This window comes from Prinia subflava, chromosome 21, assembly GCF_021018805.1.
Source record: "Prinia subflava isolate CZ2003 ecotype Zambia chromosome 21, Cam_Psub_1.2, whole genome shotgun sequence".
In the NCBI taxonomy this organism is placed as follows: Eukaryota; Metazoa; Chordata; class Aves; order Passeriformes; family Cisticolidae; genus Prinia; species Prinia subflava.
In genome coordinates this window covers 6455074-6480379 of record NC_086267.1, presented here as the reverse complement: position 1 = coordinate 6480379, position 25306 = coordinate 6455074, and the positions used below count along the sequence as shown (strand labels likewise).

The following is a 25306-nucleotide window of genomic DNA, read 5'->3' as shown; positions in this document are numbered from 1 at the left end:
CAGCACCCCGGGGAGCAATTCCTGGTCCTTGGGAAGAGCTCAGAGCTGCAGGGACAGAGCTGGAGCGGGGCTGGAGTCGTGTCCTTGTGCCTGAGCTGTGCTGCTTTAGCACGGGAAGGATTTTTTTCCAAGAAAGTTAGAGCAAAACCCAATTAGTGACTGGTTCTGAGGCTGACAGCTCGATTGAACAATTAGAGAGGTGACAGAGGGAACACACAGGCTTCAAAATCAGAAAAACCCCGGGAAATCTCTGTTCTCCCCCCGTTCCTTCGCACACCCTCAGCTCCAGGCTGTGACTTGGAGCTTCCCAGAGGGGCAGATCCCGCTCCTGCCGTTCCCGGGCCCTTCCCCGCCTGGCTGGAGGTGTCACCAAGGTGCCACCAAGGTGCCACCGAGGTGCTGGTGACAGGGGGGTGCCCAGGCCCTTCCCCAGCTCTGTGCTCTGTGTCTGCTCCTGTCGCATCCTCTGTCCCTGCCTGTGTCCTCGTCCTGTGTCCGTGTCACCCCTCCCTGGTGTCCTGTCCCTGTGCCAGCCCCCCCGGAGGGTCACCAGGACCTGTCTGTCCCCAGCCTGTCTGTCTGTCTGTCCCCAGCCTGTCTGTCTGTCCCCAGCCTGTCTGTCTGTCTGTCCCAGCAGCACGGCCGCTCCTTCCCTGGCTCCTGGCTGGTGCAGGGGGGGATTCCTGCGGGAATTCTTGGTTGGGAGCTGGGGTGAACCCCTGGGATGTCCCTGCCAGCAGGGTCGGGTTGTCCCTGATGGGGCAGCTGAGACAGCTTTTATTCCATTTTCGGTCTCACGTGAAGGGTGAGGCAGTACAGATGTTACCATCACAATCAGAACCCAAACTATTTTCCAATTCCAGTACATTTGAAGTGTTTTTTGACCTCTCAGCTTTTGCTGCCAGGGCATGGCTTGGCATGGGCTGTCTGCTGGCACGGGCTGTTTGGCACTTTGCCCCGGCGGGGCTGGGGGGGATCCCAGTGGGGCTCGGGGGGATCCCTCAGGGGCTCAGGGGGATCCCTCGGGGGCTCGGGGCGATCCCAGTGGGGCTCGGGGCGATCCCCTCGGAGGCTCGGGGGGATCCCCTCGGGGGCTCGGGGGGATCCCCTCGGGGGCTCGGGGGGATCTCCCGGGGGCTCGGGCGGATCCCAGTGGGGCTCAGGGGGATCCCTCGGGGGCTCAGGGGGATCCCCCCGAGGGCCAGGGTGATCCCCCCAAGGCTCGGGGCACTGCCGGGGTCCATTCCTGAGGACTGGGCCGAGGGAAGGACAGGGAATGTCCCCGTCCCACCCCACAGCAGCTCCCTGGGCTGGGCTGGGCTGGGATCCATGGGCTGGGATCCATGGGCTGGGATCCATGGGATGGGATCCCTGGGATGGGATCCCTGGGATGGGATGGGGTGGGATCCATAGGGTGGGATAATGGGATGGGATAATGGGATGGGATGGGATCCATGGGATGGGATGGGGTGGGATGGGTGGAACCGAGCGTGTCCTCTCCAGCCGGCTCCTCCTGGGGAGCCCCTCGGGATTTTTGGGGGTCCCAGGGAAGGGAACCCTCCCCGGGAGCTTTCTGGAAGGTTCTGCCGGTGCTGCGCCCCCATTTCTGGCCAGGGCGAGGTGGGATCCTGTTCCTGGTGTGGGGAGGAGATCCCGTCCCTGCTGCCCACCCCTGACCCTGCCACGCGTGGGGACCATGCTGGGGTGGCACGGAGGGGACAGGGGCTGGGCTGGCACACCCTGCTCCGCTCAGAAACCAAAAAAACCCCAAAAACCCCTTAAATATAACTAAAACCTTCCAACAAAAACATTCACACCATCGTGTAATAACATAATCATTTTATCTTACAATAGTAAGAAAATAATACAATTATATAATCTCATATTGCAATAAAACACATCAAAAACAAATCCTTTACTAATAATCAAATAAATTTTTGTGACCCTATAAATCTCCAAAACCAATTTTCACAACATTAAAAGTAACAGCTCAAACCATCATCATCAAAACCAAAACAAAATGACTGGCAGCAGCAAGCAAAAATGTCACAATTTATCTACCCTTAAAAACAACAAAAAAAATCGAATTAAGCATTACAAAAATCAAAAATATTACGAATTACGTTATTGAACTATACAAGTATTTGTTCAATTTACTACCCAAGTCGTAAAGTATTACAAACAGAATCAAATTGAAAAAAAAAAATTAAATAAAATACTGTTGAACGCAATATTATAATATCTAATAATATCTAATAGCTAATAATATCTAATGTTATCTAATATATAATGTTATGTAATATCTAATGTTATCTAATATCTAATGTTATCTAATATCTAATGTTTTCTAATATCTAATGTTATCTAATATCTAATGTTATCTAATATATCTAATAGATATCTAATATCTAATATATATTCTATATAGAATATATATCTAATATATATCTAATATCTAATATATATCTAATATCTAATAATATCTAATATCTAATATAAACATCTAATATATATTATTGGATATTAGATATGTTAATCTAATTGATCTAATATAAACATACATTCGATATATTTTTATATTGTATATAAATATTTATAAATATAAAAAAATATATTAAAACACGTATTTTTTGCCCATCAGCTTTTGCCACACACTGCTGCTAACACCTCTTAACAGTTCATACACGAATCTCCATCCACCAACAATTCAAAAAATGATAAAAACACATAAACCAATAACTGATAATTAACAATTCATTAACCGCCGTGTCTCCCCGCAGACCTGGGCGCGCCCAGCCCCTGCCTGGGCGTGGAGTGCGCGTTCGGCGCCGGCTGCGTGGTGAAGAACCGCGAGCCCGTGTGCGAGTGCCAGCAGCAGTGCCAGGGCCGCTACGACCCCGTGTGCGGCACCGACCTGCGCACCTACGGCAACCCCTGCGAGCTGCGCGCCACCGCCTGCCTGCTGCAGAGGGACATCGGCGTGCGCCACAAGGGGCCCTGCGGTAAGGGACAGCCGGGGGGCGGTGGCGGTGTCCTCAAAAGGGACATCGAGATAAAGGACAAGGAGACTGGTGGTAAGGGACGGGCGGGTGGCGGTGGTGGTGCTGGCGTTGTCCTCAAAAGGGACATTGTCCCCAAAAGGGCATTGGTGTGTGCCACAAGGGGCCCTGCGGTAAGGGACAGCCGGGGGGGTGGTGGCAGTGTCCCCAAAAGGGACATTGTCCTCAAAAGGGACATTGGCGTGTGCCACCAGGGGCCCTGTGGTGAGGGACAGCTGGGGGGTGGTGGTGACAGTGGTTGTGTCCCCAAAAGGGACATTGTCCTCAAAAGGGACATTGGTGTCTGGCACAATGGTGGTAAGGGACAAGCTGGTGGTGGCTGTGTCCTCAAAAATGACGTCAGCATCCAAGACAAGGGGCCTTTGATAAGATTTGTGTTGGAGATGGATCTTTTGTTGTGATTTTGTTGTTCTTTTGTTGTTGTTTCTTTTGTCGTTGTTTTGTTGTTGTTCATGGTCTGCCTCCTCAAAAGGGACACCAGGACGAAGCATGAGGGGCCCTGTGGGCAGATTTGGGCTGGGATTGTTGTTTTGTTGTTGTTTTGTTGTGGTTTGTTATCCTCCAGGGCAGGATAAAATCTTCCAGGGCAGGACAAAAACCTCCGGGGCAGGATAAAAACCTCCAGCGTGATAAAAACTTCCAGGCTAGAATAGAAACCTCCAGGCCAGGATAAAATCTTCCAGGCTAGAATAAAAACCTCCAGGGCAGGATCAAAACCTCCAGGCCAACAGCAGGAACCCGAGCAGGGGGTTGGCGCCTCCTCCTCCCCCATGCCAAGGCAGCAGCTGCTGTGTGAAAGAGAAAAGCAGGAAAAGCACCTTGGAGCCAGATTCCTCCTGAAATGAGCGGCGGGGATGAATCAGTGAATCCCCAGGAGCCGGGGATGTGCTGGCTGCTGTCCCCTGCCAGCAGGGAGGGCTGCTTGGAGGGGGAATTTTGAACCAAACCCGAGGTGTTTCTGTGCCCGGGAGCTGTGCCAGGTGAAATGATGGGGCTGGGGGTGGCAGCCCCTTCCCACCCCTGCCCCGGAGCCGGTGCTGATTTATTGCTCCCTGTGATTGTCCCCTCTCCAGCTGGCCCAGCCTCGGTGACAGTGACATTTCAGCCCCTTTCCCCTGGCCCTGGTGGCTTTTAGGAGGAGCTCTGGCCTTGGTTCCTCCCTGCTCCTGCATCCCCTCCTGGCACCGCTGCTGCAGGAGGAGGGGGCAGCGAGCTCTTATTTCTGTATTATTTGGGTTTAGAGGTTTTCTTTCTGTACTATTTGTGTTTTAGAGCTTTTAGTTCTGGAGTATTTTGTTTAGAGCTTTTAGTTCTGTATTAGTTGGGTTCAGAGCTTTTATTTCTGGAGCATTTGGGTTTAGAGCTTTTGATTCTGCATTATTTGGGTTTAGAGTTTTTGATTCTGCAGCATTTGGGTTTAGAGCTTTTATTTCTGTACTATTTAGATTTAAAGCTTTTATTTCTGTACTATTTAGGTTTAAAGCTTTTATTTCTGCGCTATTTGGGTTTAGAACTTTTATTTCTGTACTATTTGTGTTTAGAGCTTTTAGTTCTGCAGCATTTGAGTTTAAAGCTTTTATTTCTGTACTATTTAGATTTAAAGCTTTTATTTCTGTATTATTTGGGTTTAGAGCTTTTATTTCTGCAGTATTTGGGTTTAGAGCTTTTAGTTCTGTACTGTTTGGGTTTAAATCTTTTATTTCCGCAGTATTTGAGTTCAGAGCTTTTATTTCTGTACTATTTGGGTTTAGAGCTTTTATTTCTGTATTGCTTGTGTTTAGAGCTTTTAGTTCTATATTATTTGTGTTTAGAGCTTTTACTTCTGTACTATTTGGGTTTAGAACTTTTAGTTCTGTATTTGTTGGGTTTAAAGCTTTTATTTCTGGAGTATTTGGGTTTAGAGCTTTTATTTCTGTACTATTTGAGTTTAGAGCTTTTATTTCCGCAGTATTTGAGTTCAGAGCTTTTATTTCTGTATTATTTGTGTTTAGAGCTTTTAGTTCTGTATTTGTTGGGTTTAAAGCTTTTGTTTCTGGAGTATTTGGGTTTAAAGCTTTTACTTCTGTACTATTTAGGTTTAGAGCTTTTATTTCCTCAGTATTTGAGTTCAGAGCTTTTATTTCTGTACTATTTGCATTTAGAGCTTTTATTTCTGTACTCTTTGGTTTAGTTCTGTACTATTTGCCTTTAAAGCTTTTATTCCCTCAATATTTGTGTCCCACCCTGATTTTCTGTCCCTGCCCGTCTCAGACCGCTGCGGGCAGTGCCGGTTCGGTGCCCTGTGCGAGGCGGAGAGCGGGCGCTGCGTGTGCCCCACCGAGTGCGTGCCCTCGGCGCAGCCGGTGTGCGGCACCGACGGCAACACCTACGGCAGCGAATGCGAGCTGCACGTGCGGGCCTGCACCCAGCAGAGGGACATCGCCGTGGCCGCCCAGGGGCCCTGCAGTGAGTGTCCCCTCTGTCCCCACTGTCCCCACCCTGCCCGGTGTCACCCGGTGTCGCCCGGTGTCACCCGGTGTCGCCCAGCCGGGATGCGCGGCCCTGCCCCGCCAGCGACCGGGGGATGCCGCGGTCGGTGCTGCTGATGCTGGGGTGGTTCGTCCTCTTGGGACCAACTTTTGGGGAGAAAAAGGGAGATTTGGGGAAAATTTGGGGGGAATCGGTGGGAAAATGGTGAAAAGCGGTGGGAAAATGGCGAAAAGCGGTGGGAAAATGGCGAAAAGCGGTGGGAAAATGGCGAAAATCGGTGGGAAAATGGTGAAAATCGGTGAGACAATGGTGAAAATCGGTGGGAAAATGGTGAAAAGCGGTGGGAAAATGGTGAAAATCGGTGAGACAATGGTGAAAATCGGTGGGAAAATGGTGAAAATCGGTGAGACAATGGTGAAAATCGGTGGGAAAATGGTGAAAAGCGGTGGGAAAATGGTGAAAAGCGGTGGGAAAATGGTGAAAATCAGGGGGAAAACAGCAAAAATCGGGGGAAATTTGGGGAATTGAGGGAAATCAAGAGGAAATTGGAGTTTGGGTTATTTAGGAGAAACTGGGGAAAAAAAGAGAAAATTTTGGGAAAAGTTTGGGTAAAAAAGGGGGGGAAACGGTGAAAAAACGGTGAAAATCGGTGGCAAACCAGTGAAAATCGGGGGAAATTTGGGGGGAATTGAGGAAGATCAAGAGGAAATCGGAGTTTAGGTTATTTAGGAGAAATTGGAGGAAATAAAAGAGAAAATTTTGGGGAGAAAAAGTGAAAGTTTGGGGAAAACAGTGGGAAAATGATGAAAATTGGTGAAAAAATGACAATAATTGGCGGAAGTTTGGGGAAAATGTGAGGGGCAATGGGGGAAAATCAGGAAAAACAAGGGAAAAAAGTCCTTGAAAATTTTGGGGAAAAATCAGGAAAAAACTGCGTGAAATGTGAGGAAAAATGGGGAAAAATCAGGAAAAATGGGAAAAAAATCACAAAAAATTGGGAAAAATCAATGAAAAATGAGGGGAAAATCAGGAAAAAATGGGGGAAAAATCACAAAAAATTGGGAAAAATCAAGGAAAAAATGGGGGAAAAATCAGGAAAAAATGGGGAAAAAATCAGGAAAAAATGGGGGAAAAATCACAAAAAATTGGGAAAAAGTGCCCCCCTGTGTTGTTTGTGTGAGCCGAGCAAAGAAATTGGATTAATGTCGGTGGGGCCGATCAGGAGTTGGGGTAGAAATGTAGAAATGTGTAACAGCAGCAGCCTCGCCCTCCCCTCCGTCCCCTGGGCTCGGTCCCTCTTTGTTGCTGCCTCTCTTCGCTGCTCCCCAGCCCGCGGGGCTGGCTGGGCTAATTAATTAATTAATTAAAAGCCCTGCTCGGCTCCTTCATTAGCACAGAACGATTGGAGCCTCATAAATCCCGTCCAGCTGGGGCTGGGCTGGGATTCCCGGGAATTCGGGGAAGGGTGGGCGAGGGTGGCAGCGGACTCCTGGAATAGGCGGGTCAAAGGGATTTTTATCTCCAGGAAGGGAAACCCCAAAATGCTCAGCGCTCCAATTTTATCCTCGTTAAATGCGGGGGAAATGGGGGGGGAAATGGGGGGGAAAAGCGGGGAAAAAGCGGGGAAAAAGCGGGGAAAAAATAGAAAAAAAATTAGAAAAAAATTAGAAAAAATATAGAAGAAATATAGAAGAAATATAGAAGAAATATAGAAGAAATATAGAAGAAATATAGAAAAAATATAGAAAAATATAGAAAAAATATAGAAAAAATATAGAAAAATATAGAAAAATATAGAAAAAATATAGAAAAAATATAGAAAAAATGCAGAAAAAATATAGAAAAAATGCAGGAAAAAATGCAGGATAAATACAGAAAAAATATAGGATATATATACAGAAAAAATACAGGATAAATACAGAAAAAACCAGAAAAAATACAGAAAAAAAAAAAACCAGAAAAAAAACCCCAGAAAAAAACCCAGAAAAAATACAGAAAATACCCAGAAAAAATATAGAAAAAACCCCAGAAAAAAAATGGAAAAAATATAGAAAAAAACCCAGAAAAAAAATCAGAAAAAAAGCAGAAAAAATACAGAAAAAACCCAGAAAAATACAAAATAAATGCAGAATAAATACAAAATAACACCCCCCAGCTGTGCGCCAAGCCCCCGGCGGGCGCTGGGGTGGCTGAGCGTGTCCCCCCCGTGTCCCCTCCTGTGTCCCCGCCTGTCCCCAGGGTCGTGCGGTGGCTCCGTGTGCTCCTTCGGCAGCCACTGCGTGGGCGGGCGGTGCGTGTGCCCCCGCTGCGAGCGCCAGCCCCCGGCCCCCGTGTGTGGCACCGACGGTGTCACCTACGCCAGCGCCTGCCAGCTGCGCGTGGCCTCGTGCCAGCTGCAGAGGAGCATCGAGGTGGCCAGGACGGGGCCCTGCGAGGACGGTAACGCTGGGCTGGGCTTGGGGAGGGGGAAAGGGGGGAAGGAGGGGAGAGGGTTGGGCATCGGGAGTGGGGATGGTTGTCCCCTGTGCCCTGGGAGACCCCAAAATGTCCCCAAAAAAGTGGGTCCTGTGCCAGCCCTGCTGCTCCCCTGTGACACCGCAAAAATCCCCCAAAACAGCAGGTGCTGTGCCAGGCACGGTTACCTCACTGACCTCTGTGCCCTGTGAGATCCCAAAAAACCCCAAAATAGCAGGTGCTGTGCCAGCCCTGCTGCCCTGCTGTGCTCTGGGAGACCCCAAAACGCCCCAAAAGAGCAAGTCCTGTGCCAGGCACGGTTCCCTGCTGCCCCTCCATGTCCTGTGAGACCCCAAAAATCCCCCAAAACAGGAAGTCCTGTGCCAGCCACTCTTCCTTGCTGCCCTGCTGTGCCCTGGGACACCCCAAAATGTCCCCAAAAGAGCAGGTCCTGTGCCAGGCACGGTTACCTCACTGACCTCTGTGCCTTGTGAGACCCCACTGTGCCCTGTGAGACCCCAAAAAAACCCCAAAACAGCAGGTCCTGTGCCAGGCACAGTTACCTCACTGCCCCTCTGTGCCCTGAGACCCCAAAAAGCCCAAAACAGCAGCAGGTCCTGTGCCAGCCCTGCTGCCCCTCCATGTCCTGGGAGACCCCAAAAATCCCCCAAAACAGGAAGTCCTGTGCCAGCCACTCTTCCTTGCTGCCCTGCTGTGCCCTGGGACACCCCAAAATGCCCCAAAACAGCCGGTGCTGTGCCAGCCACAGTTACCTCACTGCCCCTCTGTGCCCTGAGACCCCAAAAACCCCAAAACAGCAGGTCCTGTGCCAGCCACGCTTCCCTGCTGCCCCTCTGTGCCCCACTCCTGTGCCAGCCCCTTTCTCATTCCAGCCCCATTCCTCTGCCCCAATTTTTTCCCATTTTACCCTTGGACACTTCCAGGGATGGGGCACCCCTTGCCAGGCCCTCACAGGGAGGAATTTTTTCATTATATTCCATCTAAATTTCCCTGTTTTCAGTTTGAAGCCGTTCCCCCCTGTCCTGTCTGTGCATCCCGGGTGAATTTTCCCTCTCCAGTGCCATCCCTGACCCCTGGCAGGGCTTTGGCGCTGGGTGATCTTTGAGGTCCCTTCCAACCCAACCCATCCCACGGCTCTGTTGACTCAGCAGAGCCCCAGGGAAGGTTTTGGAAGCTCCACCTTGCTGGGTGAGCCTAAAAAATCAAGAATTCACTGAGTTCTCCCACTCTGGGGGAAGCTGTGGGTTCCTGCTGGCACGGGGAGGGAGCTGAGGGTCCCTGGCACACGGTGGAGGGGCTGGGGAGGACGTCAGAGCTGAGGGGAGAAGACAGAGCAGGGTGTTTGATCACAGCCCTGCCCGGGGGACTGCAGGTTGCTGTCCCTCTGCGAGCAGAGCCTGAATAATTCTCTGTGTAATGCCAAAGCCCGGCCTTTGATCACGGCATGAAAAGGGCCAGGTTCCCCTTCCCCCCCTCTCCTTTTCCCCTTGAGCAGGCTTTGAAATCAGCCCCGTCTCTGCTGCTGCTGCTGCTGCTGGAGCTGTGGGGGCTTCAAACCTCTCCTGCCCCAACTTCAGCCCCAAACCCTTTCCCTCTCCCAGCCCCAAACCCTTCCCTCTCCCTGCCCCAAACCTTTCCCTCTCCTGCCCCAACTTCAGCCCCAAACCCTTCCCTCTCCCTGCCCCAAACCCTTCCCTCTCCCTGCCCCAAACCTTTCCCTCTCCCTGCCCCAAACCCCTTCCCTCTCCCTGCCCCAAACCCCTTCCCTCTCCCTGCCCCAAACCCTTTCCCCCTCCCAGCCCCAAACCCTTTCCCTCTCCAGCCCCAAACTCTTCCCTCTCCCTGCCCCAAACCCCTTCCCTCTCCCAGCCCCAAACCCCTTCCCTCTCCCAGCCCCAAACTCTTCCCTCTCCCAGCCCCAAACCCTTTCCCTCTCCCAGCCCCAAACCCCTTCCCTCTCTCAGCCCAAACCCTTTCCCTCTCCCAGCCCCAACTTCAGCCCCAAACCCCTTCCCTCTCCCTGCCTCAATTTCCAGCCCCAAACCCTTTCCCTCTCCCTGCCCCGACTTCCAGCCCCAGCGCCATCACTCAATTTTGGGAGCCTGTTCCAAGGTCTCCACTCAAATGTGGTGCTTGCCTGAGGGTCAGTGCCTTTTTTAGCACAGAAAGCCTGAAATTTTCAGCCTCCAGGGCTCCAACAGATCCTCCCATCCCACTCCGTGTGGGGCAGGATTTTGGGAATGAAAGGTGAAATATTCTGGGATTGGAATGGGGCTGTGCAGCTCCGAGTGTGTCCTCAAAGCAGGGCAGGGCTTTGTCCCCGTCCCCAGGGCTTTGTCCCCAACCCCAGGGCTTTGTCCCCAACCCCAGCGCTTTGTCCCCCCGGCTCTGCCCCATTTCTGTGTGGGGCAGAGTGTTCTGAGCCCCACAAGGGTTCCTCACACTCTGAGGGGTGCCAGCAGCCCCAGAAATGGCTGATAAAAATCAGCAGCACCATCGGAGGGGTTTTGATGAAGCAAAAAAGTTTTAATTAATGCCAAAATAACAAACTATGCAGAACAAAAGAGTAAAAGCTGTGCACAGTGCAGGGAGGCCCCTTGCACCTGCTAAAACACCCAAAATGCCCCAAAATGAGAATCTTTGTGCTCTCTCTAAAGTATTTAATGGTCTGGGAGGGGTTTTTGGCTTGCAGCCACATTTCTTGAGGAGCAGCTCAGGGGCCCAACAGGTGCTTTTGTCCCAGCACTGGGCCAATTATGGTGAGAAAAATTAAAAATTTCTGGTTCATTTTCCTCACAAATCCAAGGGTAAAACTCAAATTCTTTTCTAAATACGGAGACACGGGTGCGGCAGGGGAGGAGCACCGTGTCACCGTGGCTGTCCCTGTCCCCAGAGTGCGGCTCGGGGGGCTCCGGCTCGGGGGACGGCAGCGAGTGCGAGCAGGAGCGGTGCCGGCAGTTCGGCGGCTGGTGGGACGAGGACGCCGAGGACGAGCCCTGCGTGTGCGACTTCACCTGCCCGGCCGTGCCGCGCAGCCCGGTGAGCCCCGGCGCTGCCACCGCGCCCTCCGCGGCGGCACGGGCGGTGCCAGGGATGGGCGCCGTGTGCCGGGGAATGCCCTGAGCCGTGCCCTGGCTGTGCCGGCAGGTGTGCGGCTCCGACGGCGTCACCTACGCCAACGAGTGCGAGCTGAAGAGGACGCGGTGCGAGAAGCGCCAGGAGCTCTTTGTGGCCAGCCAGGGAGCCTGTCGGGGTGAGTGACCCCGGGAGTCACCCTGCCCTGCTGGGTGTGTCCCCGGGTGTGTCACCAGGTGTGTCCCTGGGTGTGTCCCCTGAGGGAAGTCACCCCTCCCTGCTGGGTGTGTCCCCGGGTGTGTCCCCTGAGGGAAGTCACCCCTCCCTGCTGGGTGTGTCCCTGGGTGTGTCCCTGGGTGTGTCACCAGGTGTGTCCCTGGGTGTGTCACCAGGTGTGTCCCTGGGTGTGTCCCCTGAGGGAAGTCACCCCTCCCTGCTGGGTGTGTCCCCGGGTGTGTCCTTGAGTTTGTCACCATGTGTGTCCCCTGGGGAAGCCACCCCTCCCTGCTGGGTGTGTCCCTGGGTTTGTCACCAGGTGTGTCCCTGGGTGTGTCCCCAGATGTGTCCCCTGGGGGAAGCCACTCCTCCCTGCTGGGTGTGTCCCTGGGTGTGTCCCTGGGTGTGTCACCAGGTGTGTCCCCTGAGGGAAGCCACCCCTCCCTGCTGGGTGTGTCCCTGGGTGTGTCCCCAGGTGTCCCTGGGTGTGTCCCCAGGTGTCCCCAGGTGTCCCTGGCTGTGTCCCTGGCTGTGTCCCCAGGTGTGTCCCTGTGTTTGTCCCTGGGTGTGTTCCCAGGTGTCCCTGGGTGTGTCCCTGGCTGTGTCCCCAGGTGTCCCTGGCTGTGTCCCCAGGTGTCCCTGGCTGTGTCCCCAGGTGTCCCTGGGTGTGTCACTGTGTTTGTCCCTGGCTGTGTCCCCAGGTGTCCCCAGGTGTCCCTGGGTGTATCCCCAGCTCTGTCCCCGGTCCCCTTTCCCTGTGAAGAGGCAGGAGTGGCTCCCAGGGGACACCCCCTCCCTGTCCCCTGCTGTCCCCACCCCCCTATTCCCACAGCCCCTCCATCTCCCAGCACCTCCCCGGGGCTTTGCTGCACCCCGGGTGCCGAAGTGACCCACGGTGTCCCCACGGTGTCCCCGTGCTGTCCCCGCAGCCCTGGCCACCACCCCGCCGCCCCTGCTGGTCCTGCACTGCAGCCAGAGCGTCTACGGCTGCTGCCCGGACAACGTCACGCTGGCGCTGGGCGTGGGAGCGGCCGGCTGTCCCAGTGAGTGCCACCTCGGGGACACCCAGGGGGGCTGCGGGGGGATTTACGGCTCCCCAGCCGTAGAATCGTGGGATGCTGGATTGGGAAAGCCCTCCCGAGTGGCGGCGGTCACCCCGAGATCGTGTCCCCGAGTGCCACATCCAGGGGTTTTCCGGGCGTTTCCAGGGGTGGGGATTGCAGCACTTCCCTGGAGAGCCCGTTCCAAACCCGGCCACTCCTTCAGAGAACAAAACATCCCAAACACCCACCCTGAACCTCCCCTGGGCAGCTGGATAATGGGAGAAGCAGCTGGATAATGGGAAAAAAAACACAGCTGGATAATGGAAAAAAGACCACAGCTGGATAATGGGAAGTGCAGCTGGGTAATGGGAAGTGCAGCTGGATAATGGGAAAAAACACAGCTGGATAATGGGGGAAAAACCACAGCTGGGTAATGGGAAAAAACACAGCTGGATAATGGGAAAAAACACAGCTGGATAATGGGAAAAGCAGCTGGATAACGGGAGGAGCTGTGAGGGTGTTGCTCAGGGGGATGCTCCAGGGGACAGGAGCATTTCCATATTTCCATCGCTCTGGCAGGGATGGTCTTTGGGTTTTCCAGTGGAAATCCTGCCCCAAATCCACAGACACAGCTTCCCATTTTCTGTGTTTCCCATGGAAATCCTGCCCCAAATCCACAGACACAGCTTCCCATTTTCTGTGTTTCCTGTGGAAATCCTGCCCCAAATCCACAGACACGGCTTCCAATTTTCTGTGTTTCCCATGGAAATCCTGCCCCAAATCCACAGACACAGCTTCCAATTTTCTGTGTTTCCCATGGAAATCCTGCCCCAAATCCACAGACACAGCTTCCCATTTTCTGTGTTTCCTGTGGAAATCCTGCCCCAAATCCATGGACTCATCCCCCCCCGTTGGCTGGGACCCAGATCCCCCCACTTCGTGTCCCACCCGTGTCCCACCCGTGTCCCACCCGTGTCCCACCCGTGTCCCTCGGGGGATTGTCCCCACTGAAGGAGCAGCCTGGATCCCCTGGGACACGTTTATATTGGATATAAATATAAATATATTTATATTCCCTCTCCCTGCCCTCGGATGTGCTCGCACCCGTGTCCCTTCTGTCCCCTCCCCGCAGGGACAAGGACAGCGTCACCGTGTCTATCTTTGGCCGCCTTCCCTCCATCAAGCCGTTAATGAATTAATAATTAATCACCTTCTAATAGCTTCCTTCCCCTCTGATGTTGATGAGAGAGGAGCTCTTGATAGCAGCCTGGGAGGGGGCAGGGGGGAGACGTGCTGAGAGCGGCGTGGTGGTGACATACGGGTGACACGGGTGACACAGGTGACACGGGGCTGTCCCCTGCCCTCAGGTACGTGCCAGTGCAACCCCTACGGCTCCTACGGTGGCTCCTGTGACCCGGGCACGGGCCAGTGCTCCTGCAAGCCCGGCGTGGGCGGCCTCAAGTGCGACCGCTGCGAGCCCGGCTTCTGGAACTTCCGCGCCATCGTCACCGACGGCAAGAGCGGCTGCACCCGTGAGTGACAGCGGGGACAGGGGTGTCACCCTCTGAGTGACAGCGGGGGGACAGGGGTGTCACCCTCTGAGTGACAGCGGGGGGACAGGGGTGTCGCCCCCTGAGTGACAGCGGGGGGACAGGGGTGTCACCCCCTGAGTGACAGCGGGGGGACGGGGTGTCACCCCCTGAGTGACAGCGGGGGGACAGGGGTGTCGCTCCCTGAGTGACAGGGACAGGGGTGTCACCCCCTGAGTGACAGCAGGGGACAGAGCTGTCAACCCCTGAGTGTGACGGGGGTGTCACCCTGTGGGTGTGACAGGGATAGGGGTGTCACCCCCTGAGTGACAGTGGGGAGACGGGGGTGTCACCCCTTGAGTGTGACAGGGAGGGGACAGGGGTGTCACCCCCTGAGTGACAGAGGGGGATGGGGGTGTCACCCCCTGAGTGACAGCGGGGGGACAGGGGTGTCACCCCCTGAGTGACGGTGGGGTAGGGGTGTCACCCTCTGAGTGACAGCAGGGGGACAGGGGTGTCACCTCTTGGGTATGATAAGGATGTCACCTCCTGAGTGTGACAGGCAGGGGACACTGTCTATGAGTGTTTTATCCTCCAATTCCCACCTTATAGCAGTGGGATTTCCCCTTTCCCACCCTATATCCATGGGATTTTCCCCTTTTCCACCCTATATCCGTGGGATTTCCCCTTTCCCACCCTATATCCGTGGAATTTTCCCGTTTCCCCTCTCGCAGCGTGCCACTGCGACCCCGTGGGCTCGGTGCGGGATGACTGCGAGCAGATGACGGGGCTGTGCTCCTGCAGGACGGGCATCACGGGCATGAAGTGCAACCAGTGCCCCAACGGCAGCAAACTGGGCACCACGGGCTGCGAGAAAGGTCAGCGGGCTGCAGCGCCGGGATCTGGGGTCCTACAGCACCGGGATTTGGGGTCCTGCAGCACTGGGATCTGGGGTCCTGCAGCGCCGGGATCTGGGGTCCTGCAGCACCGGGATCTGGGGTCCTGCAGCACCGGGATCTGGGGTCCTGCAGCGCCGGGATCTGGGGTCCTGCAGCACCGGGATCTGGGGTCCTGCAGCGCCAGGATTTGGGGTCCTGCAGCACCGGGATTTGGGGTCCTGCAGCGCCGGGATTTGGGGTCCTGCAGCGCCGGGATCTGGGGTCCTGCAGCGCCGGGATCTGGGGTCCTGCAGCGCCGAATTTGGGGTCCTGCAGCGCCGGGATCTGGGGTCCTGCAGCACCGGGATTTGGGGTCCTGCAGCGCCGGGATCTGGGGTCCTGCAGCGCCGGGGTCTGGGGTCCTGCAGCGCCGGGATTTGGGGTCCTGCAGCGCCGGGATCTGGGGTCCTGCAGCGCCGGGATCTGGGGTCCTGCAGCGCCGGGATCTGGGGTCCTGCAGCGCCGGGATCTGGGGTCCTGCAGCGCCGGGATCTGGGGTCCTGCAGCGCCGGGATCTGGGGTCCTGCAGCGCCGGGATCTGGGGTCCTGCAGCGCTGGGGTCAGGGGGCTGCAGCGCCGGGATCTGGGGTCCTGCAGCGCCGGGATCTGGGGTCCTGCAGCACCGGGATTTGGGGTCCTGCTTATTGGGGGTTTGGGTCCTGTTTATTGGGGGGGTTTGAGTCCAGTTTATTTGGCATTTGGGGTCCCGTTCTTTTGGGTGTTCAGGTCCTGTTTATTTGGGATTTTGGGTCCAGTTCATTTGGGATTTTGGGTCCAGTTCATTTGGGATTTTGGGTCCAGTTTATTTGGGATTTTGGGTCCTATGTAACTGGGAGTTTGGTTTCTGTTTGTTTGAGATTTTGGCTGCTGACTAACTGGGATTCTGGGTCCTGCTTATTTGGGATTCTGGCTCCTGTATATTTGGGATTTTGGCTCCTGTATATTTGGGATTCTGGCTCCTGTATATTTGGGGTTTTAGCTCCTCTGTATTTGGGATTTTGGCTGCCCTCTATTTGGGATTTTGGTTTCTATCTATTTGGGGTTTTGGCTCCTGTCTATTTGGGATTCCAGCTCCTGTCTGTTTGGGATTTTGGCCCCTGTCCATTTGGGATTTTGGCCCCTGTATATTTGGGATTTTATCTCCTGTCTGTTTGGGATTTTGGCCCCTGTCCATTTGGGATTTTGGCCCCTCTATATTTGGGATTTTATCTCCTGTCCGTTTGGGATTTTGGCCCCTGTCCATTTGGGATTCCGGCTGCTGCCTGGGATGTTCCATGCACCCCCTGCTCTCCCTCCGCAGACCCCTCGGCCCCCAGGTCCTGCCAGGAGCTGCGCTGCGCCTTCGGGGCCTCGTGCGTGGAGCTGAACGGCTTCGCGCACTGCGAGTGCCCGTCCCCGCTGTGCGCCGAGGCCAACATGACCAAGGTTTGGGGACACTCTGGGGGGGCTCGGGGACATCCGGGATGGTTCACGTGCCTGTCCCCCACAGAACCAGGCAGGAATTCATTCTAGGGGGACACACAGGTCACAGATGTCCCCTGGCCCTGCTGGCACCTCCGAGGTGCCCTATGTCCCCCCCAGCCCACCCTGGTGCCCCGGAGGAGCCCCCCAAAAGTGCTGCCAGCTTTCAGGGCCCCGCTGATGTCACCGGGACGGGCCCAGAGGTGCAGCTGCGGTGTCCCCTGTGCCCTCAGGTGTGTGGCTCCGACGGTGTCACCTACGGGGACCAGTGCCAGCTGCAGACCATCGCCTGCAGGCAGGGCCAGCACATCACTGTCAAGCACGTGGGGCAGTGCCAAGGTGAGTGTCCCTGGGCAGTGTCACTGAGTGTCCCCTGGGCAGTGCCAAGGTGAGTGTCCCTGGGCAGTGTCACACTGAGTGTCCCCAAGGCAGTGCCACTGGGAATGTCCCCTGGGCAGTGCCACTGGGAATGTCCTCTGGGCAGTGCCACTGGGTGTCCCCTGGGCAGTGCCACGGTGAGTGTCACCAGGGCAGTGCCACGGTGAGTGTCCCCTGGGCAGTGTCACTGAGTGTCCCCTGGGCAGTGCCATTGGGTGTCCCCTGGGCTGTGCCACTGTGAGTGTCCCCCTGGGCAGTGCCATTGGGTGTCCCCTGGGCAGTGCCACGGTGAGTGTCACCAGGGCAGTGTCACACTGAGTGTCCCCTGGGCAGTGCCATTGGGTGTCCCCTGGGCAGTGCCACGGTGAGTGTCACCAGGGCAGTGCCACGGTGAGTGTCCCCTGGGCAGTGCCATGCTCAGTGTCCCCAGGGCAGTGCCACACTGAGTGTCCCTGGGCAGTGCCACGCTCAGTGTCCCCAGGGCAGTGCCACGGTGAGTGTCCCCTGGGCAGAGCCACGGTGAGTGTCCCCTGGGCAGTGCCATGCTCAGTGTCCCTGGGCAGTGCCATTGAGTGTCCCCAGGGCAGTGCCATTTAGTGTCCCCCTGGGCAGTGCCACACTGAGTGCCCCTGGGCAGTGCCACTGAGTGTCCCCAGGGCTGTGCCATGCTCAGTGTCCCCAGACAGTGCCACACTGAGTGTCCCCAGACAGTGCCATTGAGTGTCCCCAAGGCAGCACCAGCCCCGTGTCCTGCTGCCAGCCCTGGCTCTGCCACCCCATGGGACACCCCCTGGCACAGCAGGGAGTGTCCCTCAGGTGTCCCTCACCTCCCGTGTCTCCCCGCAGAGCCCCTGACCCACAGCAGCCCGGCCGTGTCCCCCACGCCGCTGCCCACGCTGCCCCCGGACCTCGTCCTGCTGCCCGCGCCCCCCCGGGCCACCCCGCAGCCCCCCCGGGCCACCGCGCAGCCCCCCCGGGCCACCGCACAGCCCCCCGCCGTGGCCACCAGCTCACCACCACCGGGAGCCGAGCCCACGGAGCGAGGCCACCCCGCCACGGGGCGTGTGACACCCACCGGGCCGGCCACCAGCACACCCCAGCTCGCCCCCGAGGCCACCGCCCGCCTGCTGGCCACCGCGCCCGTGGTGGCGGCCACCGGCCGGCCGGGCTACGGCGAGTCCGGCAGCGCCGAGGGCAGCGGGGACCAGGACATGGGCGCCAGCGGCGACCTGGAGTCCAGCGGGGCGGGATCCGCCGGTGAGTGCCACCCCTGGGGCTGCACCCCGCTGGGTGTCACCGCCGGGGTGTCCCAATGTCCCCTCGGTGTCCCCCAGGCGAGGAGGAGCCGGACGAGGGCCGGGTGACGGCCACGCCTGCCGTGGAGAGGGCCACGTGCTACAACAGCGCCCTGGGCTGCTGCTCCGACGGCAAAACCGCGGCCGCCGACGCCGAGGGGAGCAACTGCCCCGGTGAGCGCGGCACTGGGGAGGGCTGGGGTCACCCTGGGGTCAGGAATTGGGGATCTGTCCAGGTGGGATGGCACACAGAGCTCTCCAGGTGGATTTGGGGTCAGGAATTGGGGATCTCTCAAGGGAGGTGACACAAAGAGCTCTCCAGGTGGATTTGGGGATGGGGGAAGGTTTGGGGTCAGGAATGGGGGATCTGTCCAGGTGGATTTGGGGTCAGGAATTGGGGATCTGTCCAGGTGGATTTGGGGTCAGGAATTGGGGATCTGTCCAGGTGGGATGGCACAGAGAGCCCTGCAGGTGGATTTGGGGCTGGGGGAGGGCTGGGGGTCACCTTGGGGTCAGGAATTGGGGATCTGTCCAGGTGGATTTGGGGTCAGGAATTGGGGATCTGTCCAGGTGGATTTGGGGTCAGGAATTGGGGATCTGTCCAGGTGGATTTGGGTCAGGAATTGGGGATCTCTCCAGGTGGATTTGGGGTCAGGAATTGGGGATCTGTCCAGGTGGATTTGGGTCAGGAATTGGGGATCTCTCCAGGTGGATTTGGGGTCAGGAATTGGGGATCTGTCCAGGTGGATTTGGGGTCAGGAATTGGGGATCTGTCCAGGTGGGATGGCACAGAGCTCTCCAGGTAGATTTGGGGCTGGGGGAAGGTTTGGGGTCAGGAATCGGGGCCATGTCCCAGATTTTCTCTCACTGAAGTCCTTTCTTGTTCCTTGGGGTTTCCAATTCCAAAAGGACATTCCCTTTTCCTCTGGGAAAACTTTCCCTTTTAACCCATAAAGGACAGTGCCTGTGTGGAGGGAAAGGGGAAAGGAAAAGGAAAAGGGAAAGAAGAAGGGGAAAGAAGGGGAGAGCGAAAGGGAAAAGAGAAAGGGAGAGAGAAAAGGAAAAGGGAGAGGAAAAGGGAAACGGAGAGGGAAAGAAAAAAGGGCATGGGAAATGGGAAAGGGAGAGAGAAAGGGATAAAGGGAAAGGGAAAAGGGAAAGGGAGAGGAAAGAGGAAAGGGAGAGGGAGAGAGAAAGGGATAAAGGGAAAGGGGAAGAGGAAAGGGAAAGGAAAAAGGAAAAGGACTCTCCCTTGTGGTTCCCTCAGCCGGATCTCTCCATCCTCTGCCTCCCCAGGCCAGGCCCCATTCTTGGCACTCCCGGTGCCGCTCCCGGGTGGTTTGGCAGGGCTGGCCAGGCCTGGTGTCCCTGTGCCAGGCCTGGTGTCCCTGTGCCAGGTGTCCCCGTGTCCCCAGCCCCGTGTGGGCCCCGTGGGCGCCCGCGGGCCGTGCTGGCATGTCCTCTAACGTGTCTCTCTTGTCACCCAGCGGAGCAGGGGCGCTGCTCTCCGCGCCGGAGCTCGCAGGAACGCGTCTGGTAAAAGCTGCCATCTCCAGCCTGGTCTTTGCCATCCGCTCCAGCACTAACCCCCCATGGCTGTCCCCGTCCCATCCCGACTAACCCGGCACTGGCACTACCCCCACACTGCCATCCCCCTTTGCCAGGGCTCCGGCGCTCCCCCGCGCCCCCTGCCCAGCTAAGGGGGCTTTGTCTTGTGTCCCCTCCCTCCCGCAGCCACCAAGGTGTTCCAGGGGGTGCTGATCCTGGAGGAGGTGGAGGGCCAGGAGCTGTTCTACACCCCCGAGATGGCCGACCCCAAATCCGAGCTCTTCGGGGAGACGGCGCGGAGCATCGAGAGCGCGGTGAGGCTCCGGCAGAAAAGGGAACCCTGTGGGGCCCAAAACTGTCAGGATGCAGCTGGGAAAGCCCTGCAGGATCACCAAACCCAGCCCAGCACCCCCGTGTGCCACATCCTCGCCTTCCTCGGGCTCCTGCAGGGGTGGGGATTCCACCGCCTGTGCCAGGGCCTGGGCACCTTTTCAGGGAGGAAATTTTTCCTTCCTGGCCAACCTCAGCCTCTCCTGGCGCAGTTTGAGGCTCTCTGGTGTCCTCCTGTCGCTGGGGAAGAGCCTGACCCCCGCCCAGCCACGGCTCCCCTGGGGCTGTGCTGGCTCCGAAATCCCTTTCCCAGCCTGACCTGGATGCTGGGGCTGTTCTGACACCTCTGGGCTTCCCCCAGTCCTTTATCTCCAGGAAAAGCCCCGAGACAAAGACACATCCAAAAATCCTTTTTGCCTCCAGTTCAGCCTGCCCGAGAGTCAGGATCTTTCCCTGATCCCATCCCAGGAATTTCCATTATTCAGGATGTTCTCTTTCTTTCTCCTGCTCTGCTCTGCTCTTCCTCACCACGGGGATGGTTCCATGTCCCACTTTATTTATGGATCCTGTTCTTCCCTTTTCCCTAAAGAACAGCTGGAATTGTCACAGCACATCCCTGAAACAAACCCAGGCCTGCCTGAGAGTCAGGATCTTTCCCTGATCCCATCCCAGGAATTTCCATTATTCAGGATGTTCTCTTTCCTTTCTCCTTCTCTGCTCTGCTCTTCCTCACCACGGGGATGGTTCTGTGTCCCACTTTATTTATGGATCCTGTTCTTCCCTTTTCCCTAAAGAACAGGGAACAGCTGGAATTGTCACAGCACATCCCTGAAGAAACCCAAGCCTGCTCCAGAGTCAGGATCTTTCCCTGATCCCATCCCAGGAATTTCCATTAATCAGGATGTTCTCTTTCTTTCTCCTGCCCTGTTCTGCTCTTCCTCACCACGGGGATGGTTCTGTGTCCCACTTTATTTATGGATCCTATTTATGCCCTAAGGAACAGCTGGAATTGTCACAGCACATCCCTGAAACAAACCCATGCCTGCCCCAGTCAGGATCTTTCCCTGATCCCATCCCAGGAATTTCCATTAACCTTTTCCTTTCCCTCCCTCCCAACGCAGCTGGATGAGCTTTTCCGTGCCTCTGATGTCAGGAGGGATTTCAGGAGCATCCGAGTGCGGGACCTGGGCCAGAGCAGCGCTGTCAGGGTCATCGTGGAGGCTCACTTCGACCCAGGTAGGGCCATTCCCGGGGCATTCCCGGCGGGAATTCTGCCTGGAGGAACCGGCATGGCCAGGAGAAGGAAGGAACCTAAACCTCGGTGGGGTTGGGTTTTTGTCCATCCTAAAACTCAGTGGGGTTGGGTTTTTGTCCATCCTAAAACTCGGTGGGGTTGGGTTTTTGTCCATCCTAAAACTCAGTGGGGTTGGGTTTTTGTCCTGCAAAATTCCAGTGGGAGCAGGGCTGGGAGGAGCTGCACCCTAAGGGAGCTGGAAGGGTTTTCCTTGGGAAATGGGGATTAATTTCCTTGGGAAAGAGGATTGTTTTCCTTGGGAAAGAAGATTATTTTCTTTGGGAAAAGAGAGTTGTTTTCTTTGGGAAAAGAGAGTTGTTTTCTTTGGGAAAAGAGAGTTGTTTTCTTTGGGAAAAGAGAGTTATTTTCTTTGGGAAATGAGGGTTATTTTCCTTGGGAAAGCAGAATTATTTTCCTTGGAAAAGGAGAATTATTTTCCTTGGGAAAGGAGGATTATTTTCCTTAGGGAAGAAGATTATTTTCCTTGGGGAAGGATGATTATTTTCCTTGGAGAAGGAGAGTTATTTTCCTTGGGGAAGAAGATTATTTTCCTTGTGGAAGAAGATTATTTTCCTTGGAGAAGGAGAATTATTTTCCTTGGGAAAAGAGGATTATTTTCCTTGGGAAAGGAGGGATTTGGGGAGGTCACAGGAGGAAAATTCCCACTGAAATCTTCACTGCTGCTTCCCTCCTCTGCCCGTCCTGGCTGGCATCAGCCACGTCCTACACGGCCGCCGATATCCAGGGGGCCCTGCTGAAGCAGATCCGGGCTTCCAAGAAAAAAACCATCCTGGTGAAGAGGCCGCAGCAGGAGCACGTCAAGTTCATGGATTTTGGTGAGTGCTCCGAGCCCACCCCGGCCTGGTCTGGGGTTTCCCAGTGCCAGGGGGGCTCTGCCGGCCTCGCCAGGGCTCTGGAACCTTCCAGAACTTCCCCAGGTGGGTCCAGAGGAGTCGAGGAGTGTTTGGAGACCTTCAGGAGGGGCAGGGGTCTCCCACTGGCACAGGGGGCTCCAGCCTGGCCTTGGGCATTCCCAGGGATGGGGCAGCCTCGGCTTCTCTGGAATTCCATCCCCACCCTCGGAGTGAAGTCTCTGTGCCTGGGCTGGTTCTGTCCTCAGGAAAAGCAGGAAAGGGCTCAAATCCTTCCCTTTTCCATGGAATGTGGCCAGTGCCGCCCATGGAGGTGTGGGCTGGAAAGGGAGCCCACCCTGGGGTGCCGGGGGTGGTGGTCGGAGGGGGATTCCTGCTGCTCCAGCCAGGCCGGATTTCCCAGGAGAAGCGGGAAAACGGCCAGGCAGAGGCACAGCCCCACAGTATCCCAAAAAAAAACCCAAATTTGTGCATTTTGAAGCCTTGTAGGTAGAAAATTCCTCCTCCGGGGCCAGGATGGCTGCTGCTCTCATAACCTACTCCTGACCCTAAAACTAACCCTGATCCTAAAACTAGCCCTAAAACTAACCCTGATCCTAAAACTAGCTCTAAAACTAACCCTGACCCTAAAGCTAGCCCTAAAACTAACCCTGATCCTAAAGCTAGCCCTAAAACTAACCCATACATGAACCTATCGCTAACCCAAAACTGACCCTAACCCTAACACATACCTGACCCTAACCCTAACCCACACCTGACCCTAAAACTAACCCTAACCTAAAACTAACCCTAAAACTAACCCTGATCCTAAAACTAACCCATACATGAGCCTAACCCTAACCCAAAACTGACCTAACCCATACCTGACCCCAAAACTAACCCACACCTGACCCTATCCTATACATGACCCTAACCCTAACCTAAAACTGACCCTAAAACTAATCCATGCCTGAGCCTGACCTAATACTGACCCTGACCCTGACCTAATACTGACCCTGACCCTAAAACTAATCCATACATGAGCCTAACCCATACCTGACCCCAAAACTAACCCACACCTGACCCTAACCCTGACTCATACCTAACCCCAATGCTAACCCTAAACCGGACCTAAAGCCAACCCTAACCCACACCCAACCCCAAAACTAACCCAAGCCTGCCCCCCACCCTCTGCTGTGTTCCAGACTGGATCCCCCGGGTTGTCACCACCACCGTCACCACCACCACGGCCACCACCACGGCCACCACCGCAGCCCCGGCCACCACCCGCCGTGTCCCCGCGGCCACCGCAGCCCCGGCCACCACCCGCCGTGTCCCCGCGGCCACCGCAGCTCCGGCCACCACCCGCCGTGTCCCCACAGCTCCAGCCACCACCCGCCGTGTCCCCACGGCCACCGCAGCCCTGGCCACCACCCGCCATGTCCCCACGGCCACCGCAGTTCCGGCCACCACCCGCCGTGTCCCCGTGGCCACCGCGGCCCTGGGCCAGCACGCGGAGCCCGCGGGCAGCACCAGGAGGCCCAGCAGCCCCAGCAGCCCCAGCAGCAGCCGGAGGAAGCCCCCCGGCACCACCTGGCAGCCCCCCGGCACCGCGGCGGCGCCCCGGCCCTGCCAGTCCCAGCCCTGCCTGCACGGGGGCACCTGCGAGGACGACGGCCGCGACTTCACCTGCAGCTGCCCCGCGGGGAGAGGAGGGGCCGTGTGTGAGAAACGTAGGTGGTGTCCCCAAAAATCCCCAATCCTGCCTCTTCTGAATCCGTTCCCACCCCTTGGAGTGGGCAGGGATGCCAACCATGGGATTTGGACTCCAAAATCCCTTGGAAAACGTTGGTGGCTGTTCAGCCCTGTTGGTTTTAATGGGATTTCCAAAATCTGTTGGAAAACCTTGGTGGGTTTCCAGCCCTGTTGGTTTTAATGGGATCTGGACTCCCAAATCCCTTGGAAAATGACAGTGGCTGTTCAGCCCTGTTGGTTTAACAGGATCTGGCCTCCCAAATCCCTTGGAAAAGATTGGTGGGTTTCCAGCCCTGTTGGTTTTAATGGGATCTGGACTCTAAAATCCCTTGGAAAACGGTGGTGGCTGTCCAGCCCTGTTGGTTTTACGGGATTTGAAATCCAAAATCCCTTGGAAAACATCAGTGGGATTTCCAGCCCTGTTGGTTTTACGGGATTTGAAATCCAAAATCCCTTGGAAAACATCAGTGGGATTTCCAGCCCTGTTGGTTTTACCGGATTTGAAATCTAAAATCCCTTGGAAAACATCAGTGGGATTTCCAGCCCTGTTGGTTTTACCGGATTTGAAATCTAAAATCCCTTGGAAAACATCAGTGGGATTTCCAGCCCTGTTGGTTTTACGGGATTTGAAATCCAAAATCCCTTGGAAAACATCAGTGGGATTTCCAGCCCTGTTGGTTTTACCGGATTTGAAATCTAAAATCCCTTGGAAAACATCAGTGGGATTTCCAGCCCTGTTGGTTTTAACGGGATTTGGATTCCCAGATCCCTTGGAAAACATCAGTGGGATTTCCAGCCCTGTTGGTTTTAACGGGATTTGGACTCCCAGATCCCTTGGAAAACATCAGTGGGATTTCCATCCCTGTTGGTTTTAACGGGATCTGGCCTCCCAAATCCATTGGAAAACATCCCAAAATCCGGGAGTGATGGATGGGAATGTGCCAGGTGCGGTTTGGGAAGGAGAGGGAAGCTGAGTGTGAGGAGCTGCGGGAGGGGGCACGGGAGGGACCAGCAGCGCCGGGTTTGAACCGAGGGAGCCTTGGGAAAGCTCCGGGGGAGGCGATCCCGATTCCCAAAGCGCTTTTGTGGCATCACCCGAGGGCTCCGGGGGCACCACCCGGGGGTCTGGAGGGGATAATTCCCCAGGAATGTGATCTCAGAGGGGACCGAGGCAGGAAAACATTCCCAGCTTTGTGCCGGGCGCTCACTGCCCTGTCCCCTCCTGTCCCCTCCTGTCCCCTCCTGTCCCCGCAGCCGTCAGGTACTTCATCCCCAGCTTCGGGGGCAGGTCGTACCTGGCCTTCAGGACGATGAAGGCGTACCACACGGTGCGGATTTCCATGGAATTCCGCGCCCTGGAGCCCAGCGGGCTGCTCCTCTACAACGCCCAGAAGCACGGCAAGGATTTCATCTCGCTGGCGCTGGTGGGCGGCTTCGTGCAGCTCAGGTGAGGGACGGGAGGGGGAATTTGCATCCCAGGAGGGCGAATTTGCATCCCAGGAGGGGGAATTTGCATCCCAGGAGGGGGAATTTGCATCCCAAAAGGCCTCAAAGTGGATAAAAATCAGGCTTTTTTGTGAGAGGGGTGTA

At 55.9% G+C, this 25306-nt stretch overlaps 1 protein-coding gene across 3 annotated transcripts in view; it reads left to right on the top strand.

The window, feature by feature from the left end:
* AGRN (agrin) overlaps nt 1-25306 on the top strand; it is a 100751-nt gene that overhangs the window by 53438 nt on the left and 22007 nt on the right. For all 3 annotated transcript variants that reach the window (XR_010082820.1, XR_010082821.1, XM_063417333.1), the window contains 17 exons: nt 2781-3002; nt 5310-5504; nt 7767-7967; nt 10897-11042; nt 11151-11256; nt 12224-12337; nt 13705-13869; nt 14601-14744; nt 16105-16229; nt 16499-16604; nt 17490-17900; nt 17978-18112; nt 19673-19800; nt 20938-21052; nt 21827-21946; nt 23167-23694; nt 24971-25163. Coding sequence is in view for 1 of the 3 variants with exons in the window: in XM_063417333.1 (XP_063273403.1) it covers nt 2781-3002; nt 5310-5504; nt 7767-7967; nt 10897-11042; nt 11151-11256; nt 12224-12337; nt 13705-13869; nt 14601-14744; nt 16105-16229; nt 16499-16604; nt 17490-17900; nt 17978-18112; nt 19673-19800; nt 20938-21052; nt 21827-21946; nt 23167-23694; nt 24971-25163 (3154 nt within the window). In the remaining 2 variants the exon portion in view is untranslated. The remainder of the gene's footprint in view (nt 1-2780; nt 3003-5309; nt 5505-7766; nt 7968-10896; nt 11043-11150; nt 11257-12223; nt 12338-13704; nt 13870-14600; nt 14745-16104; nt 16230-16498; nt 16605-17489; nt 17901-17977; nt 18113-19672; nt 19801-20937; nt 21053-21826; nt 21947-23166; nt 23695-24970; nt 25164-25306) is intronic.